This window comes from Scomber scombrus, chromosome 20, assembly GCF_963691925.1.
Source record: "Scomber scombrus chromosome 20, fScoSco1.1, whole genome shotgun sequence".
Lineage (NCBI taxonomy): Eukaryota > Metazoa > Chordata > Actinopteri > Scombriformes > Scombridae > Scomber > Scomber scombrus.
Window position 1 is genome coordinate 21,342,616 of NC_084989.1, and position 21,227 is coordinate 21,363,842.

The following is a 21,227-nucleotide window of genomic DNA, read 5'->3' on the forward strand; positions in this document are numbered from 1 at the left end:
TGTGTGTTTGTCCATCTTAATGCAGCTCCAAAATCCTCACATATCCTCACAATTCACTGGAGCGTGCCTCTAAAATGTGAATATTTGCAAGTTTTTTCAGTTTCTCATGATAGTAAACTCAACATCTATTGGGGTTTTGTTAACTCTTGGTCATCTGAATATGAACATGTTAATTTAGGCTTCAAGGATTAATAATGGACATTTTTCATCATTTTCTTACGTTATATACACTGAAAAATCAATTGATTATGTGCAAAAATGCATTGCAAAGTAAATCTGGAGCTAATTTAAGCCTTCAGTCGTCTCAACTACAGCTCAACGTGAAAACACAAAAAAAGAGAATTTAAAGGGCTGCATCTGTGATTGAAACCTACTTCTAATGCTGATTCACCTGGATTAGTTCAGGCCAGGTGTCATTTAAGTGGAGGACAGCAGCAGGATGGTTAAACTAAGGTGAGGTCAGCAAGAGAATTTATAACCGGATGCTGTGTAGAAACAAGAAAAGCTGACATATAACATGCAAATGAGTCAGTTTATGAAGCTTTAGTACTTTATCAGGTGAGAAAATAACCATTTAAACTCTAAATATGTGGTCAGTTTACCCTCCAAACAGTTTAAATAACACCTGTTTGGAGGGTTTTTGGGTTTGTCTGTCTGCTCTCTGCCTGAATCCACGTGTATGAAGCATAAGTTAAACTTCTTTCCCTCCTGTTGAACTTCAGGCTGCGTCCTCATCCGTGTGCGTGCAATAAACGCTGGATTTTATCAGCAGTCTCACGAAACATTGCTCCGAATATTAACGCAAATATCGGCATGTAAAACAGACTTGTCAAACTTTCCTTTAACAGCCTTCACGTCTGCATTATCTGTCCCTGCCTTGATGCAAAGTTTTGACAATTAGGCTCCGTTCATACAGCGCTGGCTTTCATTCTCCTCCCAGATTACCATCTGCTTATCTGCTCTTTAGTTGTTTACACGACTATTTTTAAACTATTCAAGGACGCGTCTCGTATATCTGATTCTAATTTGAATGCCTGAAAAGCAGCAGTAATAAAAAGCCGCTACGTCACTTCTCTTGGTTTTTAAAAAAAATGTGTGGTATGTTTTTTCTTCTATTGTTTCACAGTCATTTAGGTCACAGTGCAAGTTTAAAGGACTAAATCATTTGCAATTGAGTCAGTTCGTGGTGTTTTCGTGGGCTCAGTATAAATGGGAGGAATGATGGTGATGGTGTGACTTCTCGCTCAGCTGCAGGACGAATAAAATGAGATATTTCCATCTATTTTCTTACTCATTTTAATATGAATCACTCGCCTTTGAGGCCACATGTCATTAGGGGTTGTGGGTGAGAAAATACAGCTAGAAAAATGGAGGATGTGGGGTTGGGGGGGGGGGGAGAAAAAAAGATCATAAGTAGGACAGTGTCTGCGATGGTATGACTGTGATGCTCTCTGTGGACACTCTGCCTCGAGCCGGCGTAGGATAAAACACTGCTGTAAGAGACACAAGAGGGTTAGTTAAACTCCTACTGTCTAAATTTAACCAAAATAAAAGGACGAAAGCATTAAATTCTTATAAAAACTGCTCATTTTTTTTGGTAAAACTTAAGTTTAAAAAGCATGCTCTCTTAGATAAATGACTCAACTACAACTTTAAACTTTATTTGCAATCATCAGGTTGTCTTTTATTGAGATAATAGCTAAGAAAAAACCCCTCACACACACACAGATACAGACATGTCATTATGTAAGACCCGCCCCTGGTGCACCTATATGCCTATTATAGTCTTAATGTGCCGTGCCGTGGGTGTATGTGTAACGCCGGTGCAGGAAATGAAGTGCATTGTGGGCTATAAAAAAAAGAAAAAGAAAAAAGGAGTTGAGTAATGTAGGTGCTCCCAGCTTCCTGCTTCCCCTCCTTCTCCTTCTCCTTCTCCTCTCCTCTCTCCTCCCTCCCTCCCTCCTTCTCCTCCAAGGGCAGAGTGTTTATGTAATGGCAGGACGGACGCAGGGTCAATGCCCATCGTCTACTCACATGACAACCACTTCTGAAACCTTTAAAAAAAAAAAAAAAAAAAAAAAAATGTATTTAATAGTCGGTTACATTGTGGTGTTGACTCTTTGTGGTTTTACACTCAAACATGACCTACATTTTCCTCATTATACACCCAGAATGTCTCTTTTTTTTTTTTTTTTAAAGCAGGGTTTCCTGTTCACATCTTCCTCCCGCAGCAAAGGGAGCTATTATTATTTCACTACCACTGTTTGTCTTTCTTCATCTCTTCCTCTCCACTTCTCCTCTCCTCCTTTACATTTTTTTTTATTAAACCAGTCATCGTAGATAGCACGTCTGCCCATCCCTGTTGTATTTTTCCTCCCGTGTCTCCTTGGAGATTGTTACCATGACACATGGCTATCATTTGATTGGCTCATCCCCCTTCGGTGCAGGAATGCTGCGCCGTTTTGACAGCTTAAGCCTCAGGTGGTTCACATATATATAGGATCACTAAGTCAGTGTGTATCCTCAAGAGAGATCTGTAGTATGGGTGTATATGTATATATGTCTGTGTCTGTGTGTGTGTGTGTGTGTGTGTGTGTGTGTGTGTGTGTGTGTGTAGGCTAATGCAAAGCTGGCGTGGCGTTGTAGCAAAAGACTCAAATCCATTCACTTTAAATAGCCTGAATGGTTATTTTAACTAGCACGCAGCACACAACCCTGTGGCAGTGCAGGGGAGATGTAGACATGTTGCATTATGAATGGAGAGTGGAGCTGAGTTAGTGCAATGGGAGCTCTCTCTGTGTGTGTGTCTGTGTGTGTGTGTGTGTGTGTGTGTGTGTGTGTGTGTGTGTGTGTGTGTGTCTGTGTGTGTGTACACAGGCAGGATTAGCCTCTCTAAACCAGAGGAGGAAGGGGGGGTAGAGACGTTTGGTACAGTAGCCTGAGGTGAAGCTTTTCCTGGCTCTCTGGTTGCTAGGATCATTATTGGGTCAGTGCTGCCCCCTCCTGGTGAGTCTTGGTAGTGTTATACCTCTCCCAGCTGATGGATTGTACACAGAAAATAAAGGTTAATGTAACTGGATCAGATTTAAAGCTATAAAATTATGATTTTCTTTTGGGAGACGTATGTATTTGTTTGTTTATTTTTCAGTTATGCTCACAAACACATGATTGAATATCAGACTTAGCAAACTCAGAATGCTATAAAGAGAAATGTAGCATGTCACAAACCCATATATATAGAAGACAAATAGATATCTAAGGACATATATTTAAAAGAAATAAATGAATATGATTTTTAAAGCTATAAATTGTAAGGTTTTGTGAGCCATAGCTGCAAATTTAACGTGCAGCAGGAGATACAGACGCTTTCTCACCTTGTTAGGATGGTTTTAAGGTGGTTGAATTAAAGCTTGTGGTGGGTCTATACTTTGATATAAATGATAAAAAAATCAGTTTAAAGACTAGTATGTGTGATATTAATAACCAGAGAAAGCAAGAATGTATCACTTCTCTTTATTAAATAACATATTCAGTTGTTTTTTTTACCATTATGACCATTTTTATATGTATTCCTGGTGGAGATACAGCTCATGAAATCCAAAATATATTAATAATATTTGTGGAAATGTTTTATTTTTAGGTGCAACTCCTGCTTGTTTAATGATTAATGCCTCGAATTAAAATAAAACATAATAAATAGTCAGTAGTAGAATGAGTGTGTGCATTTTTATAAGGTTTCTCCATCAGCATGCATGATTAAAAAATGATTATTTTATTACATGGATATTTAAGTTGCTCCACTCTTGACTCAGCATGCAGACGACACTCCAGCGCCGCCCGCTGAATAGGTAATTTGAGGTGATCCGTCTGAGTGGGTGTAATATGTAGAGTGGCTTGTTATGTCAGCTAAAAGCTCCCAGCTTCTCTTTGCTTATATATTATTTATGTCAATGGAGAGGGGAGAGGGGTTGGGGGGTTGGGGGGTTGGGATGACATCTGTGTGTAAAACTTCCTGTCTGGACCTTCCCTTGAGAAGCTTACGTCAGTGCTGCTGTCATCCCGGCGCGGGGGAGGTTGGCGTAGAAATGTCTGACAGCTTTAATGAAACATGGAAATAACATTTACTCTGCAGAAATGTCATTTTAAATTTGGTGCATTTGAATGAAAAGCGGATGCACCTCCTGCAACTGGAATAGCTGCAGGTGACCACCGGGTGGCGCTTTTGGATCAGACATCAGTGCTGCTGCTGTTCCTCATCATCCCAAAAAGCTGATATGTCTCTTTTTATTTTGAATTTTTGCAGCTATTTTCTGCAGAGAGTAAAAAAATCTACCATTATTTCTAAACTGAAGCATCCCTATAAAGCCAATATATCACAGTGTACTTATTTAAATATATAGGGTTTGATTTGGGAGTGGCTTCCTCTCTGTATGTGCACGTCATGTCTCACCCTCCAGATGGCGCTCTGCTCTTACTAGATGACAAATGCCAGCACTCTTTTTTTTGTTTTTTTTTCTATCTGACATTCATCATCCCTCCAAAAAAAAAAAAACCCTCCACTGTGCCCCACCCAAAAATACAGTTAGGGTAATACATCTTTATATAGTGATGCTGCTCTGTATTATTTCAATGTAAATCAACCTTAAAGGCTTTAAATGTGTTTCTCTTTTTGAGGATGGATGTTTAATGAATGAATGAATGAATGAGGGTGATTTAAGGATACAGTGACGCTGGTTGAGTCACAGTCAGAAGGTCAGATGGGTAGTGATGGTTCGGGGGTGTTTTTATATATATATATATAAAGAAGAATAAGCGGGTGGGGTGGGGGGGTTAATGGGTCTAGGAGGCAGCTGCCCCGAGGGAGGCCGACCACAGTGAGTCAGTACGTTACTCCCCCCCCCCCTTCATTTTTTGTATTTTTTTTTACTATCTTCCTAACACATGCTAGGAAAAGGAGTCAGAGGACTGTCAAGGGCAGGGTGGGGATGCAGGAGGTTGCTTAGTGAGGCAGATGCTGCAGCAGGGAGTCAAAGTTGTCACATTTAGGGAGGCGGAGGAGGATGAAACATCTTAAACTTCTCTTTTTAGCTCCTAGAAGAAATATGATCACTTTATATCCTCCCAATACTTAGCTGCATCTTTATTTAGGATGTTCATGAGAGGAGTTTAGTCGCTTACTGGCTGCTGTTTTAGCAATTTAAAGCATTGATCTGCAGCATTTCTCTCTCTTTTTCTCTCTCTTTCTCTCTCTCTCTCTCTCTCTCTCTCTCTCTCTCTCTCTCTCTCTCTCTCTCTCTCTCTCTCTCTCTCTCTCTCTCTCTGTCTGTGTGTGTTTTGAGTATAGAAGTGTCATATCAATGTGACTCTTCTTCTTCTTCTCCTTCTTCTACTTCTTCATAGAGATTGATTTCAATGAAAGCCTTGCTGGTTTTTTTTTTTAGCTGACTCTCAGTGTGTGTGTATATATGTGCCTGTTGCCATGGTTTCCAACTTTCATCAGGTGCCATACAAAACAGACAGAGAGGAGAGAGGGAGGTTTAGGAGAGGGGGTTAACTGAGGATGAGGCGCTCCCTCTTTCATCCCTCCTCTGATCTGCGTCTCTGGACAAAACAGTTTTTTTTCGTGTGTGTCTGTTTGTCATCGTCTTCTTCTTCAGTTTTTTTTAAGAGAGTGATATTTTCAGTAGCAGCAACAGCAGCAGCAGGATGAGGAGGAGGAGGAGGTGGAGGAAGAGAAAGATGAGACAGCTGATACCCGCGTGTCACCTCGAGTATCATCGCCGCCGTCAGTGGTAACAGATTCAGTCTAGTCGAGATGCAGTAGCGCGCGCCGAGGTTTGTTTTGATTTGCTGGAATCTGGGTGAGGGGGGCATTAGCTGATGTTTACGCGGGTTCCAACAATACGGAGGCGTGGCTAGGAGGTAATCTCGTTCACCCCCCTCCTTTTTTACCCCTCCACCACCATAAACAAACAAATGGCTAGACCCCTCCCCTCCCTTCCCTTTCCACCCCTCCCCTAAGCCATTTTTTAGTCAGCTGGGTAGGATTGGCAAGAGATAGGTGAGGGTGGGGGTGAAGGGAAGTTGAGTTAGAGAGAGTAAGGGGGGGTTGTTAGATGCAATCCCCATTTTTTTTAACATGTTTTTTTTTTTTGGGAAGTGCTCCCCCATTTTCTGCCTGTCGAGTCGGGCCAGTGTCAGCGAGCTCCGGCGGGTCCAGGTCTGGCCGAGTGGGCTAATGCGATGTGGCGTGTCACCCGGGGAATCTAGGTCAAGTTTAAAGCTGCCTGGCTCTGCCCGCCTCTGCCGCAGTGTGACGCTTTTAAAAAAGAAAAAAAATATCCCCTCCCTCCTCTTCTTTTTTTTTTTTTTTTACACCCCATAACAACATTCAGCAGAAATCTCCACCTTCACCACAGTTTTTAATCTTTATTTAAAACATCTTACACAGACTAATATGAGCTTTTACAGACCCACATATTATCAGACACTGCTGCTGCCGCCGCCGCCGCCGCTCCCCATCCCCCCCCCATCCCTCTCTCTCTCCTCTCTCTCTCTCTCTCTCCACACCCCAGGCTAGAGCTCAGCCTCTCCACGGCAGAGCCCACGTGACGCTGTGTGTCTGCGCCCGCTCCGGTTGAAGAGGAGGAGGAGGAGGAGGGGAGGAAGGGGGGGGGGGTGGAGGAGGAGGAGGAGGAGGGCGTTGTTTTTCCTCCTCCTTCCCATAGTAAAACACCAGGGCACGTGGATCCTCATGCTGCAGCCCAGTAGTGGAATGTCAGCACTATCCCTCCCTTTACATTAGCCAGCCATCAGCACCCCCCTTTCTCTCCTCTCCTCTCTCCCCCCTTTGCCAGCCCCGAGCCATTTTTGTAGGACGCCACCGCTGCCACCCCTGCCACCGCCGCAGTGCCCGGTTTCAGCCGTGCCCCCTTCTACTCTACTTATTAAAAAAAAAGGGGGGAAAGCACAACTGGCTGGGAGTGAGGCAGTGCCATTCAGAGGTCAAGCTGCTGCATGGGTGTGGCACCAAAACAACCCCTCTCTCTCTCTCTCTCTCTCTCTCTCTCTCTCTCTCTCTCTCTCTCTGCACCATCTGCAAATATTTGGCATCATTACACATCAAATAATTTTACTTTAAAATGCGTTTATATTGATCCTCATGCAGGAATAGACAACATGCATCTCTATAAGCGGCTGTGACTGTAATATAAAACGTCCACTTGTCATGTTTTAACAGTTTTAGAACAGTGATAGATTTTAGTTTATCTTTTCTTTTTCTTTTCTATTTAAACATTGTTCATAAATATTGGGAATTTGCTGAGCTGCACAGAATAAATCTAATCAAATTAAACCACTAAGTGCTCAGTAGTGGAATTAAATATTTCTCCCATCATCTCCAGTTCACTTCACTCCCTCTTACTAATCCGCTGTTTTTGGCGCATTACCTCATCTGTATTAATATATTCATGTTGCTTTCAAGTCCTTACTACTACTGTACTCTCGCTCCTCAACCCCTTTTGTGTGCCGCCGTTTGATTGGCTGCTGCAATGTTTTCAATGGCACCAAATTTTTTTTGACTCCATGGATACAGCGAGCTGTTGGGTAGATTGGCTCGGCCAATAGGAGAGCAGCGCGGGCTCCCGCTTGTCAGATTCTGCCCCCCGGCCTTAGAGGCAGCCCCCCCCTCCCCTCCCCTCTCTGAGAGCACGCGATGGCTCAGCGGGGGGTTCAAAACAACAACAAGGGCTGTCGTCAATCTCTCTGTGGTGCCCAGGTCATGCCAACACTTTTGGGGGGGTGGGTGAGGGGTACTACTGCAGCCACCGAGGGCTTCATCCTCACACTCCTCTCATTCCTCTCTCTCTCTTTTGCTGTGCTATCACTAAGAAACCAGTTCACACTCTTAATGTTTTTCCAATTTATCTTTTAAAGCAGCTGTTATCATCATCAGAAGAAGTCTCTATAAGCTACAAAGTTTTATTTTTAGGTTTGTTTTTTTAATCTATAAATGACTGTCAGGCTGACATTTGAGATGCACAAATTAAATCATGTCTTATTGTAGTGTACTTCAAGTTCCTCTAGTGACTTTGAAATGCAGCCATAAGAAATCCCTGTCCTTAAAATGACCTCATTTCATACAACACAAGGGAGCGGCGGGCGCGCTGGAGCCCCTACGAGGCTGGCAGTGCCCTCCGTTGAAGCGTCGCACGCACTGGCATCTCCTGTCAGCTCCGAGGGAGGGGTGCAGGGTGGGGTGCAGGGTGGGAGGAGGAGGAGGGAGGGGAGCGAGCTTCTTCCTTCAGCCTGTGAGCTGCTGAAAGGTGGCAGTAGAGGACTAGTAGAGGAGGAGGAGGAGGAGGAGGAGGAGGAGGAGGAGGTGTGGTTGTGATGGTGATGATGGGCAGTGGCCGGCATCATCCAGCAGGGGCGAGGTCAGTGACAGCTCTCATCCCTCGTGAGGTTGGATCAGGTGCCGCTTTCCGACAGCCAGCGAGGTGCCGGTGTTGGCACAGTCAGACATTCAGGTCACATTAGTTGGAGGGTAAGAAGACGAAGCCGGACAAGGCAGGTGGGTCTTTGCAGGTGGTCGCCAGCTTCAACTGGGTATTAAAACAGAAAAATGAAAAACAAAAACAAAAAAAATACAGTTATGCAAAGTTGAATAGTAGTAAATGACCTTTTTAAATTAAGAAATTAAGAAAAATGCTAAAATATTCACCACATAATTGACGCATTAAAGTCAAAAAGAACATAAAACATGCTGTTATGCAAAGTTAAATCATAGTTAATGACCTTAAATGACAGAAAAATACAGTCATGCAAAGTTGAATAATAGTAATTGACCTTTTTAAATTAAGGTATTAAGAAAAATGCTCATATCTTCACCAGATATTTAACACACTTAAGTCAAAAAGAACATAAAACACACTGTTATGCAAACTTATATAATAGTAAATGACTTTAAATGAAAGAAAAATGCTCAAATCTTTACCAGATATTTGACACATTAAGTTTAAAAGTTTATTTTTGTGTCTTCTGTGTCATAAAACAGATTGAAAAAGAAGGAATAAACCTGTTTAAAGTGTTTTTCGCTCCTTTTACTTCCACCAAATAATAACTATTAAATCTTTGTGTACTCAAACTCAGCACTAGTGTAAAGGCTGCTGTATTTTTCTTCTATAAAAATAAGGGTATGACCTCCTGCAAGACCCTCCACCTTTCCCTCTGCCCTCCTCCTTTAACACGCATCTCATGCATTTTAAAGCCCCTCCATCCCACCCTCTCGCTCATATCTGCTGAGTGTGTGCCTTGCTCTCTGTCGCAGTGATTCACCGTGTCACCTCCGACCCTCACTCACTCACTCACTCTCACTCACTTCAGCTTTTTTATTTATTTATTTATTTCCACCTGTCACTCATCTCCGCTGACATCTGCCTGCCAAAGTTTAACTTCATCGTCGTCGCCTTTCCTTCCTTCAGCAGTACATCCTGTCTGTCTCCACTCTTGTCACCGAGGGTTAAATGTGTCTCCGCTGATGGATCCACCGCCGTTGTTTCCACTCTCTCTCTCTCTCTCTCTCTCTCTCTCTCTCTCTGTGCTTTTTAAACTGTCATATGTCTGTTGACCTCTTGCTTCTGAGAAAACGATGAAGAGTCACAGGAACAGGAGCGAAAGACGACAAGAAGAGGGCTGTCGGGTCTTATTGCAAAACCCACAGCTGAGGTTAACATATATACAGTATCTGGGTGAGAGTGTAAAGCTCGTACATGCCCGTCTTCCTCTTCCTCCTGCTCATCATCTTCTTCTTCTTCAACCTGCAAAAAAAACAGTGATGTAGTGTTCAAATGTGACACTTTACAGACGTTGTGTATAGCAGTACTGAGAGGAGGTCATTCGAGGTGACAGTGAATGGAGAGCAGATCAGACTCTACATTGGGTTTTAGTGCAGGATCAGATGCTCATCTTTCATACAGAGCAGATTTACTAATAGATTAGTCAATAAAACGACTCGTCGATCAGCTTAAAACGAATAGACACAAATTTTGATAGCTGATTTGATTGTTTAAAGCCTATTATTGGCTGTAAGGCTGCAAATAAAGATTATTTTCATTACTTTTCTATTAATCTGATGGTCATTTTCTCAGCTAACCATATAATTTAGTCTATAAAATATCAAAAAATAGTGAAAAATGATGAGGCAATGTCCGACCAATAGTCCAAAATCTTAAATTATTCAGTTTACGCTCATTTATGACAAAGAAAAGCATCAAATCATCACATTTGAGAGGCTGAAATCAGAGAATATTGAGTTTTTGTGCTTTAAAAAATGACCTCAGATGATTAAATAATGCCAAAATAGCTGCTGATTAATTTCCTGTAAGTCAACTAAAGGATTAATCAGCTCTAAATTGCTCATTTCAGCTTTTCCAATGTAAGAGTTTATCTGTGTTTTTATATCATTGTAAATTAAAGGCGCCATGTATCGAGAGCATGACCTTCCTTCATAAAACATGCAAACAGTCTTTTAAAAAATAATATTTCAAAGACGTTGCAGCGTGCCGTAAGGCCTCAGTGACAGACGCACGCACAGGATCAAAAACTCTTAAATTGAAAAGAATACAAAGATTTAGCTGTGAGCGATGCTTTGGGGTTTTTTTGTTCAATATTGTAAACTGTGCAAATGTTAACGTTCCTGCTCATCCTCAGCCTGCAGTCTTTAGTTTTACTGCCTTTAGTGACGTTTCTATTCTGTTTATTAAAGGCATCGTTCCACAGCGCTAACAGGAGTCATAAATTCTGCACTTTAAAAAAAATTTCCTTCGGTTTTTGTGTCTTTTGTCAGACGAAACAGTTGGAAATGTCACCATGGCCTCTCAAATTCTGATTTTTATCTAGATTCTTTTAAAATATTTGATAGATTAAACACCTCATCTGTTATGTTTATAAGAGGTAAGGGTGTGATGGCACCGGTGGAGCGGCAGTCTATTGCATGCAGCTCTATTAGTACAATTTTTGGGGTATTTTTAGTCATTATTTTTTAGTTCCATTGGATAGTTTAAAATGATCAGGTGACGTCTTCAGATGTCTCATGTTGTCCGACCAACAGTCCAAAACCCCAAATTATACAGTTTAATCTCATATATGAAAGAGAAAAGCTGCAACCACAGAAAATTAAGTATCTTATCTATTTGACTCTTGATAAAACAATAGAAAGATTAAATTCAGTAGTTGCAGTCCAAGTTTATTACGGTTAAACATCCAACATGACTCATTAAACACATATTTGTAGACAGTTTTCTTGTAGGCCTCATATTGATTGAATTAGAAACTAAACAAAAGCCAATCTCAGAATATTATACCAGTTAATTAAAGTTAGAAAACAGGTTTTATTTCCCATTATTGATTATGTTGACACCTGAAACAACATATTCAGCCTTTTAAATGTACTTTTAATATTAGTCGATTTTGTCCTGAGGTGTCATTAACGCACTCATCTTCATCATTTTAACGTATGAGGCGTTTTCATTGGTTGCTTTTAAACCCTAAAACAGCTTTTAGTTACATTCACATGATTTCATTCACTTAAAAACACTCAACAACCTTTTTTTTAATGTGCCAAGGCTCTAAAGAAGCTTGAAAACGTGCTTTTTAAGTTTAAATCACCATCAGACTGAAATAATCACTCACTGACTCAGATTTATGACGACTTTGCTTGTTTACCTTTTTGTATTTACTTGTTTTTCACTGTATTTACCTTCATTTTTAATTCATAAGTAGTCTCAGTACTTTGTTGTCCGTGTTTAATTTGTGTAACAGATGTTGCAGGTGTGCTTTGGGATGCTGTGACAGCTCTTTTGTGTGTGTGTGTGTGTGTGTGTGTGTGTGTGTGTGTGTGTGTGTGTTTGTGTGTGTGTGTATGTGTATGTGTATGTGTGTGTGTGTGTGTGTGTGTGTGTGTGTGTGTGTGTGTGTGTGTGTGTGTGTGTGTGTGTGTGTATGTGTATGTGTATGTGTATGTGTATGTGTATGTGTATGTGTATGTGTATGTGTATGTGTATGTGTATGTGTGTGTGTGTGTGTATGTGTGTGTGTGTGTGTCCTGGTTGATTGTTTCTTGTCATTTGAATGGTTTAATTCATCATCGTCTTTATTACTACTTATGTATTTAGTGTTGTTTTTTAAATGTCGTTAACTCAGGAAGTTTTATCATAATTAAAATATGTTGTATGGTGATATAAAAGCTATACTGTATATTGTTGTGTGCTGTGCTCATGCAGTAAATATGAGGTATGGTTACTGCACCACATGCACTATATGGACTTGCATTACTAAAGTGTGTTAAAATATTAATGTCATGTTTCAGCTCATATGACCGAGATGTTTATGATTCTGCAGAACATACGAAGTCTAATTCACATACTGTACATATAATAGAATACATTATCAGACTCTCTTATTTCTACATGACAACCGCTCTTCTTTCTTTTTGGTTTATAAAAGTTTAATTAGATTTATCTTGCTACATTATTATGTTTGCTTTGCCCTCAGGAGGTTTCTTAAATGGATTACTTTGCATATACAACTGTCTGCCCGATTGCTGGGAAGAAACTTAGCAAAGCAGAAAAAACTCAAACCGAGTTTTTTATTTTTGGGACTTTTTGGTTAGACATCTGGTTAGTGCAGGAAACGCACATTTGGGGAAGGGGGTAGCAGGGGAGGGGGGAGGAGGGGGGGGGTGGGCGCCGGTGTCTGCAAGCGGTGGGCACATCTGGGGCAGCAGGTTATTGAGTTCACACAGACACCAGAGAGAGAGAGCGATGAAGCAGAACAACAGCGAAGGTGCCTGTAGATACATAGACAAAATATCACCATCTGCTAACTCCTCATTTATTGATTTCCTTCTCTTTTCTTTTTTTTTTTTTTTCTTCCCTCTACAGGTATCGTAACATGGGGAACCTGCTGAAAGTTTTGACATGCACAGATCTGGAACAGGAGCCAAATTTTTTCCTCGATTTTGAAAGTGAGTCCAATTTTTATTTTATTTTTTTTGTCCACTGCAACAACAGCAAATAACAGACAGTTCAACAGGTTGCCAACTACTCCTCTCTGCACCAAGCAAAAGGGTACTAATACATAGGCCTGTCACAATAAGTATCAACTTATAAATAAATACAATATGCAAATATATCAACAAACATATCAAATACATTATAGTAAAAAGGCTTTACTTTATTTATCAGTCTATCTCTGTGGTAGAAAACTGCTGCTCCGTAGGCCCTGTCACAGTAATTATTGACTTATTGCAAAATAACGTAATTTTCAGCATCCAGATGTCTATATATTGACTTATCGTATGATACATGGGCATGACCTTTGACCTCAGTATTGCCACACTTCACATTAGCAGCTAAGAGGCTATTCATGTCACATTGGCTAAGTGAGTAGTGTCCTCCATTCTTCACTGTGCTCGTCCTGAGTGGAGACTGCAGAAGAGTTAAAGGTAAATAACTCTGTCCCCAACTATAATGGCAGTCTGGGTTTTAACAGAAGCATAACCCCCCCCCCCCTTTACAATATTATGCTATTATATTATCATTATATCAGTGGTATAAAATGATCTTCAAATGACAATAATATCGTTTATCTCGATTATTTCTGAGACAATATATCGTCCGACAGGCCTGAGCAGCACTTCTGGTACACAGAACAACTATATTACAGTTTTTTTCTGACTGTTTAAACACTAACAGTTATTCTTGAAGCACTAACTTTGAAACCATTAACACTTGTAGCTGGTTATTATAGTTTTTCTTTGTGCTTTTACTGGATGGGCCAAAAAACTCTCAAAATGAAAGTTCAAGATAACTCAAAATAGTTCAAACTTGACACACACTTAGTTTGTGATACCTGTTAAACCACCCACCCTCCTTGTATTATTAAGCTTTTATATTATCGTTATATCAGTGATATAGAATTATCTTCAAATGCCAATAATATCGTTTATCGTGATTATTTCTGAGACAATATATCGTCTAATAAAAGTAACTATAGTGACAGGCTGAATTATGTGTTTTGGAGCACTCTGCACGCAACTAAAAATATATATAAATATAACTTTAAATCTCACAACCAGGAAACCCTGTTAGCTTTTCAGGCCTACTTCACTCTGAAGTAGAAAAAAAAGAGCGTTTTATTGATATTGAGCGACTAATACTTGAAAAGTTAAGGTCTCATTAATGTCTTGAAGAGTTGTAATACTCTTATCGTCTCTTTTGAAGGTGACTATTGTTCCCTATCACAGATAATTTACACCATAGTAGTATAAAGTAATTGCTCCCTCTCTTGATATTGATCACATGCATATCTTAACATAACATTATAAAACTCCAAACTCTTTAAACCCCCCCCCCCCCCCACACCCTACTCTCTCTCTCTCTCACACTTATCTGTTACTCTGTTCTTCCCAGAGGCAAATGAATCAAATCCACCACAAGAGCCCCCGACACTTTCCATCAACCTACCTCTTCCATGCTGTAGTGTGCACAGAATATCAATCAGGGCAGAGTTGCAGCACAGAAGCCCCCCCCCCCCCCCCCCCCCCAAATATATAAAGCGGTGAAGTTCAGCTGCTTGTGTGTGTAGCCCGAGGCCCCCCTCAGCACAGCTTGATCCCGGCACTGTAGCGTTCTCACACTTGGCAAAAACCCGGAGACTCAGTCATACCTTAAGAGAAAACAATGCCTCGTACTGCTCCAACTGTTTGTAGGTAAAGTGATAGATAAAGAGATTAAAAAGAGAATATCATGATAGTTGTTTTTTTTTGGGGGGGGGGATAATTGCATCTTTATTAAATATTTTACTGTTTTTATGTTAATTAAAAGTTCTAAGCATCGTCTTTTATGTTATTTCCTGATATTTGACCCCAGAAAGGTTTGCACCCCTTATTTCTAAATGTATAGTACAGCACAAGATACTTTTATATGTTTTTTTTCTTCTATTAAAAGGACTACAGCTGCCAATAAAAGCTGTGCTGCAGGTATTTTCTTGTGCAGGGGAGCAGGAGTTGGTTGCAGTCATCACACTTGGCAAGGTGGTTTTTTTTGCTTCAGGTGGTGAAGAAAGAGAAAGAGAGAAAGAAGGTGCATAGTGCTGCAACTCCTCACTGGCACGTCTCCTGAGCTGGATAACTCTAGAAACTCTACACACACACACACACACACACACACACACACACACACACACACACACAGAGAGAGCTGTTAGAGAGAGGCTGTGGCTTAACCCCTTTTTTTTCCTTCTTATCTTGATCCGTTTCCTCTCCGTCTCTCAGCCAGGAAAAGTGGGTGGTGTCAAAATGTAACAGTGAGGAAGCAGAGGAAAGATGAGATTATTTGAGTGAATTCTAATTAACATAATCAAAAAGGTTCATATTATAATTTCTAACCTACCAAAGAGGGGGGTTTTCGCTCATGAGAGCCAGTTTGAGTATGGATTAGATTCAGATCATCAGAATCACATTTACCCCGCTTGAACTTGTTTTTCATCGTCTTTTTTGCAGATGCCCAGCCCACAGACGCAGAGCGAGAGGTGTGGGACGAGGTGGACGTGGTGCTGAAGGATGCAAAGGCGATCCTAGATGAGCTGCAGGCTTACAAAGGAGCGGGACAAGAGATCAGAGAGGTACACCTGACAGAAATACGCACCTCCCAGCTGACAAGCACCGAGAGCGCCGGCAGGGTTAGAGGAGAGTGTGCAGAAAAGAAGCGCTGCAACACAGAGTTTATGAGCTCAATTTCTTCATTTTTTTGTCTTTAGATCATATTTTGCATTGCTAAAATGGATTTAAAGTGATCTTGTGTCTCTGTGGATCGTTCTTAGTTTAAAAAAGAGTGAAATAAGCCTTTACAAGATGCTACTGTTGGGATTAATTCAATAACAGTGGCACGATTTATTAAATGTATTCCCTTTTCCACCTTGGTTTGTTTTATAAGCTTCGGCCTTCAAATGAAGCCCGACAGTAGAGAAATAGTTTGTTATTGTTAGTCTTTAGTCGGAAGTAAATACTAAAGAGTGAAAAGGTGCTTTTGTGGACAATCGGATGCTTTGAGTAGCTTAAAAAATCACCAGAACTAGAAGAGCAGAAAGTTAATTATTTCTTCTTCTTTAAAAAAAAAAAAAACTTTCACTATTAAATACAATATAATTTAAAACAACCCTTTCATCTACTTGCTTTGCTTTGCACTGAAGGTCTTTTTTTTGTTGGTGTTTTTCATTTCTTAGGCGATCCAGAACCCGAACGATGAGGCGCTACAGGAGCAGGCGTGGGCGGCCGTGGTTCCCCTGGTGGGGAAGCTGAAGAAGTTCTACGAGTTCTCCCAGAGATTAGGTCTGTGTCTGCAGGAACAGGATTATGTAGTCCAGGAAGAAATTACATCACACACATACACACAAAGACACACACATATACATATATACATAAGTGGAGCTCAGGTGTCTTGAGAGATTTCGCTCAAATGTAAAATAAACGCTGTCGCTGCAAATCCAAGTGCAGTTTGTACATTTAATCGCACAAGAGCCAACGTTCTTTTTATGTAGGTCTTACATACAGACACAACGTCCATATAGTGACCTTAATTGTATGTGTGTCATGTGCATTGACTGCTGAGCTGCAAAAGTCCAAGACACAATCCAACACATAAGCACATAACACACACATAACATGCACCGCCGGCCTTATATAAACAAGCTCTGCAAACCCCCACAGCCGTGCATTTCTCTGCATGCTGCTTGCGTTGCACTGTGCGCTGACCTCTGCGTAGGATGGGGGCTATTGGTTGTTTAATTAGCGTGGATACATAGAGAAAAAGAAGGGGGGTTCAGGGGAGTAGGCTTACTACTCCTTGATCTTCTTATGACCCTCAGGCTTGGAGAGAGGGGGGGGCAGAGGCGGGTGGAGCCCATCGTAATCCCAGTGGCACTGGAGAAGGTAGTCAATGGGAGTGACTGGCGGTGGCGGCGGCGGCAGCCTGGCGATGACTGTTATGTAATGAAATAGGTCACATCGGAGACTCTGCTGCTGCTGCTGCTGCTCTATTTCACTACCTTGACTTCTAGGCTTCGGGGGGGGGGGGGGGGGGGTTATGGTGGGGGGTTATGGTGGGGGGTCACGATGGTCTCTGCAGCCTGCTGTCCGCTCTGATATGCGTGAAGCTGAAAGTCCATTACTAGAGGCTGGTGGAGCGATCCGAAGAGCACGACTAATAAGCTCAGGATGGATGGATAGGTTATATATTGGAGGGAAGCTTATGTAAGTGGCTTTACATTGAAAAAAAAATCTGCTTCTCGAGCTATTTGGCTTACTGACAGAACAATATACATTTAAATAGCTCGAGATTTACATAATAAAAAAACCCTTAAAATATTTATTACCACAATATAAAGAGAATAATCGCAATATCATCACATTTGAGAGGCCGTAACCTGCAGATGTTTGACATATTTGCTTTATAAATTACATTAAAGATTAATCAGCCATGTAAACACAGTTCATGTCGATTAAACTGGTTGAGTTTAGTCAATTAATTAGCTTTGCATATGAAATGAAATGAGGGGGGGGGCAATATTTCTCCTGGTCAAGATATCAGCTGCTTCATTAACACTCAAATTTAACATCACTGATAGAGGAAAAAAATATGAATTTATAGATCCAGACTTCCATCCCAAGATCTCAGATTGATGGTTTAAGAATCAGATCTAGATTTTCGAGATTGTAGTCTAGACCAGACTAAAGTCCCGCCATCCTCTGACCCTCCCCTCTCTCTCTCTCTGTGAATAAAGCGCCTACGTGCCTGCATTCTGCTTGCCTGCTCTGCCGTGACCTGATGAGTTCAGACATCGCCCCCCCTCCTCCTCTTCCTCCTCCTCTTCCTCCCTCCTCCACCCCGCCCTGCCCTTCCCTGACTTCCCGACATACAAGAGTGGCTCATTTCTTTAAGGCCTGAAAGCAGCTCCATCTTAATTTCTGTTTTGACTGGGATGTGGTGATGGAGGAGGAGGAGGAGGAGGGAGAGAGGGAGGGAGAGAGGGAGTGAGGGAGTGAGTGGAGGAGAGGAGAGAAGAAGAAAAAAAAAAACTGCACCACTAAGGCCATTTTTATTCAGCCGCTCCACTGCAAACGCTGGCCCAAGCAGATGGGAGTCATTACTGAATGGCAAACGTGCTCAATTTACTGCACTGCGCTGGCAAGCTCCTCCAAAAGCCCCCCCCCCTCCCGTTTTTCGATTATCTTAAGTAGACTGCCGCCGCCGCTTGAATCTGCCTCCTTTTCTGTTTAAAAAAAAATAATAATATTGACATGCTGCACTACGTCATGTGTAATCAACAATAATTGTAAGAATACACTACAGCGCTCATTTGGTACCACGCAGCTCGTCTGGGTTAAATCAATATCGAAGCATCTCCTCAACATCCAAACATCTGCATCTATAAATAACTATCTATAAATTCACTCTATAGGCTTTTTTTTTTGTGTGTGTGTGTGTGAGGAAAACATGTTTGTTTAATATTATTACTTGCTCGGAAGTTTGACGTGTAGATTTTTCACTTAATCTTTTTCTCGATTTCCCTTCCCGTGCTCCTCGTGCATGCTTAATTATCAGTCTATTGGTATGCTATGTCAGGCATGGCACAGGCTTTGTATTTACTTACTGTCAAAACAATGAGTGTAATCCTAGTTGAATGAAATCCCCTTCCCTTACACACACCCCCCCCATGTTACCCCCCCTTATTTCATGCCAATGAGATAATTAGTCCCATGTCTCCTCTGCATCTCACCAAGAAAGCCTCTGTGCCCTCATGAACCCTCCTCAGCTCTCTCCTCCTCCTCCCCCCTTGTCCCCCCTCTTAGACTGGCACTGGGCCCTGGGCAGTTTGGGCACCACCACTGCCCCATTATTATCTGTCTCTGTCCTAATCGGGAAGCTTCAGCCGGCCGTCACACACACACACACACACACAGACACACACACACACATAGAGAGCATGTACACCAACACACAGACAATTTAACTCACTTCTGGATAAAACTCTTTACTGGGAGGATTTTTGTTTTTCTTGTTCCTTTGTTCCGGGTTTGTAAGGTTAAGATCCTTTTTTACTGTAAGTCCGATATACTCTAATACTGCCAGATGTGTTTTATACATAATTATAATTCATTGGATTTGGTTTTTGTTTATTTTTCAGATGTTTTTCTGTCTTTTGGTATCAATCAACAATCAAGAAAAGTCCAAATATTCCATCTATAATGATATGAAGAAGCAAAATCCTCACTTAATCAGTTGTTATTATTATTGCATCACTTATTTAGATGATTACCTTTAATTATGTCAATTGATTTGTTGTCATATTGCACTTTATACTCGTATTAATCACTCTGCTATACTACATATTTCTTCTTTTATTAGGAGCTTTTACAGGACTGCACGTTTCTTCATTAGTTAATTAAATGTTCGGTGTATGAAATCAATCAGAAAATGGTTAAAATAAGTCGTTGACACCGAGCAGATGTCTTCAAATTTATTGTTTTATGTCTAAATTAAAATGGATTTTGTTTACTGTCAAGTGAGAGAAAGAAAAAAAAAAAGCAGCAAATCTTTATGGTTGTGCAGCTGGCACAAAGGAATGTTTGGCTTTTTTGCTCGTAATTATTAAAATAGCTAATTGTTTCAGCTTTACTCATTTCTAGAGAGAATATAGTGATGGAAACCTGAAGGTGAAAGATTAGTAGATAGATAGCAGCATCCTGATCACCTGCAAGATCATTAAAAGCTCTATAAAAAAGGGGTTGATGTGTTCATGGCCCAATGTTGTATCTATAACCCAGAAATCTCTCTTTCTTTCTTTTCCCCCCCCTCACAGAAGCGGCGCTGCACAGCCTCCTGAGAGCTCTGACCAGCGAGACTTACGACGACACCACTCAGCACCTGGAGCGGGAGCAGGCGCTGGCCAAGCAGTTCGCAGAGATCCTGCACTTCACACTGCGCTTCGATGAGCTTAAAGTAAGATTTATCCCGACGTACACACATCCCAAGTGTCAGTTCCTACTTTCTACAACTATAAAAAACCACAAACTCACCTTTTTATCTCTCTCTGTGATAAAAACCAGACCTTTTAGTCTCCCAACAAGCTGCTGATGCCCCCTGAATTGATTTCTTTTGGAGCTCTGTGCAATTTTAAACTGCAGCCAGTGAGCGCATGATTAGCATTTAATTAGAATCCTGATACTGCTCCGCTGTTTATAATACAAAGGATGTCAGTAGAATGGCTAATAAGGGTTATTGTGGAGGGGAAAGGGGTCGGTACATTGTTGTTCTGCATAATGTGGCAGGTTTTTCTAGATGATGGAGAAGAAAAAGAAAACTTGGAAGAACTTATGTGGCTTGAATTCAGACCTAAATTTCTGATGTGCTGCAACCTAGAAAAACACCGGGAATCGAGCGTGGCTGTCGCTTGAATGCCCATTGTCAAAAAAAAAACCTAATTGTGTGAGCGCTCATCTGGTTAGACAGTGGGTGAACTGGTTCCCCCTACGAGCCCTCTCGCTCCTTTAGATACAAAAAGTACAGGAGGAGAGGAGAGAGGGGGGGAGAGGGGGGAAAAAAAGAAGCACCCCGACACCCCCAGGCGATTTTTGCTACGACGTCCCAATTAGTGCCCACTACCCAGACTGGCAAGATAAAAACATGAAGGTAGGGGGTGCAAGGTGGCATGCCAGGCCTATTCATCAATCTTTCACACCCCGTCCACGGGCTTCTGACCTAGTTAAAGTGTCTGAGCGGCGTGCGGCCCCTCCCTGGCGGAGCAGCCTGTCTCTCCTGGTGGACACAGTGGACACAGACTGAGTACCAGTCTATTGTAGCGGGATTAGCATGCTGCCAGTGCAGCTTTGACTGTGACAGGCTCATACAGGAATGAGGATAATTAGCCACATGATGAGCCTCTTGCTGGTGGCTGAGAGAAGCTTTCTGGAGGTTTTTTTTTTTTAATTATAAGGGGGTCAGTTTGTTTGTTGTCAAAACCAGATGATTCATATTTTTTTTAGGAAGGTGTCAAAGACGTTAAACTGACTTCTTCAAACAGCCTATTAGAGGGTAACTGTGTGTGTAAATCCTACATTTGTCCTCCAGCTCTCTAACCTCGCCTCCATCCTTAATGAGAAGCCTTTG

The 21,227-nt window shown here is 41.5% G+C and overlaps 1 protein-coding gene across 1 annotated transcript in view; it reads left to right on the forward strand.

The window, feature by feature from the left end:
• fam49bb (family with sequence similarity 49 member Bb) overlaps positions 1–21,227 on the forward strand; it is a 46,727-nt gene that overhangs the window by 15,134 nt on the left and 10,366 nt on the right. The window contains exons 3-6 of the mRNA XM_062441396.1: positions 12,942–13,024; positions 15,563–15,684; positions 16,285–16,390; positions 19,921–20,060. Coding sequence (XP_062297380.1) covers positions 12,952–13,024; positions 15,563–15,684; positions 16,285–16,390; positions 19,921–20,060 — 441 coding nt within the window. The 5' untranslated portion in view covers positions 12,942–12,951. The remainder of the gene's footprint in view (positions 1–12,941; positions 13,025–15,562; positions 15,685–16,284; positions 16,391–19,920; positions 20,061–21,227) is intronic.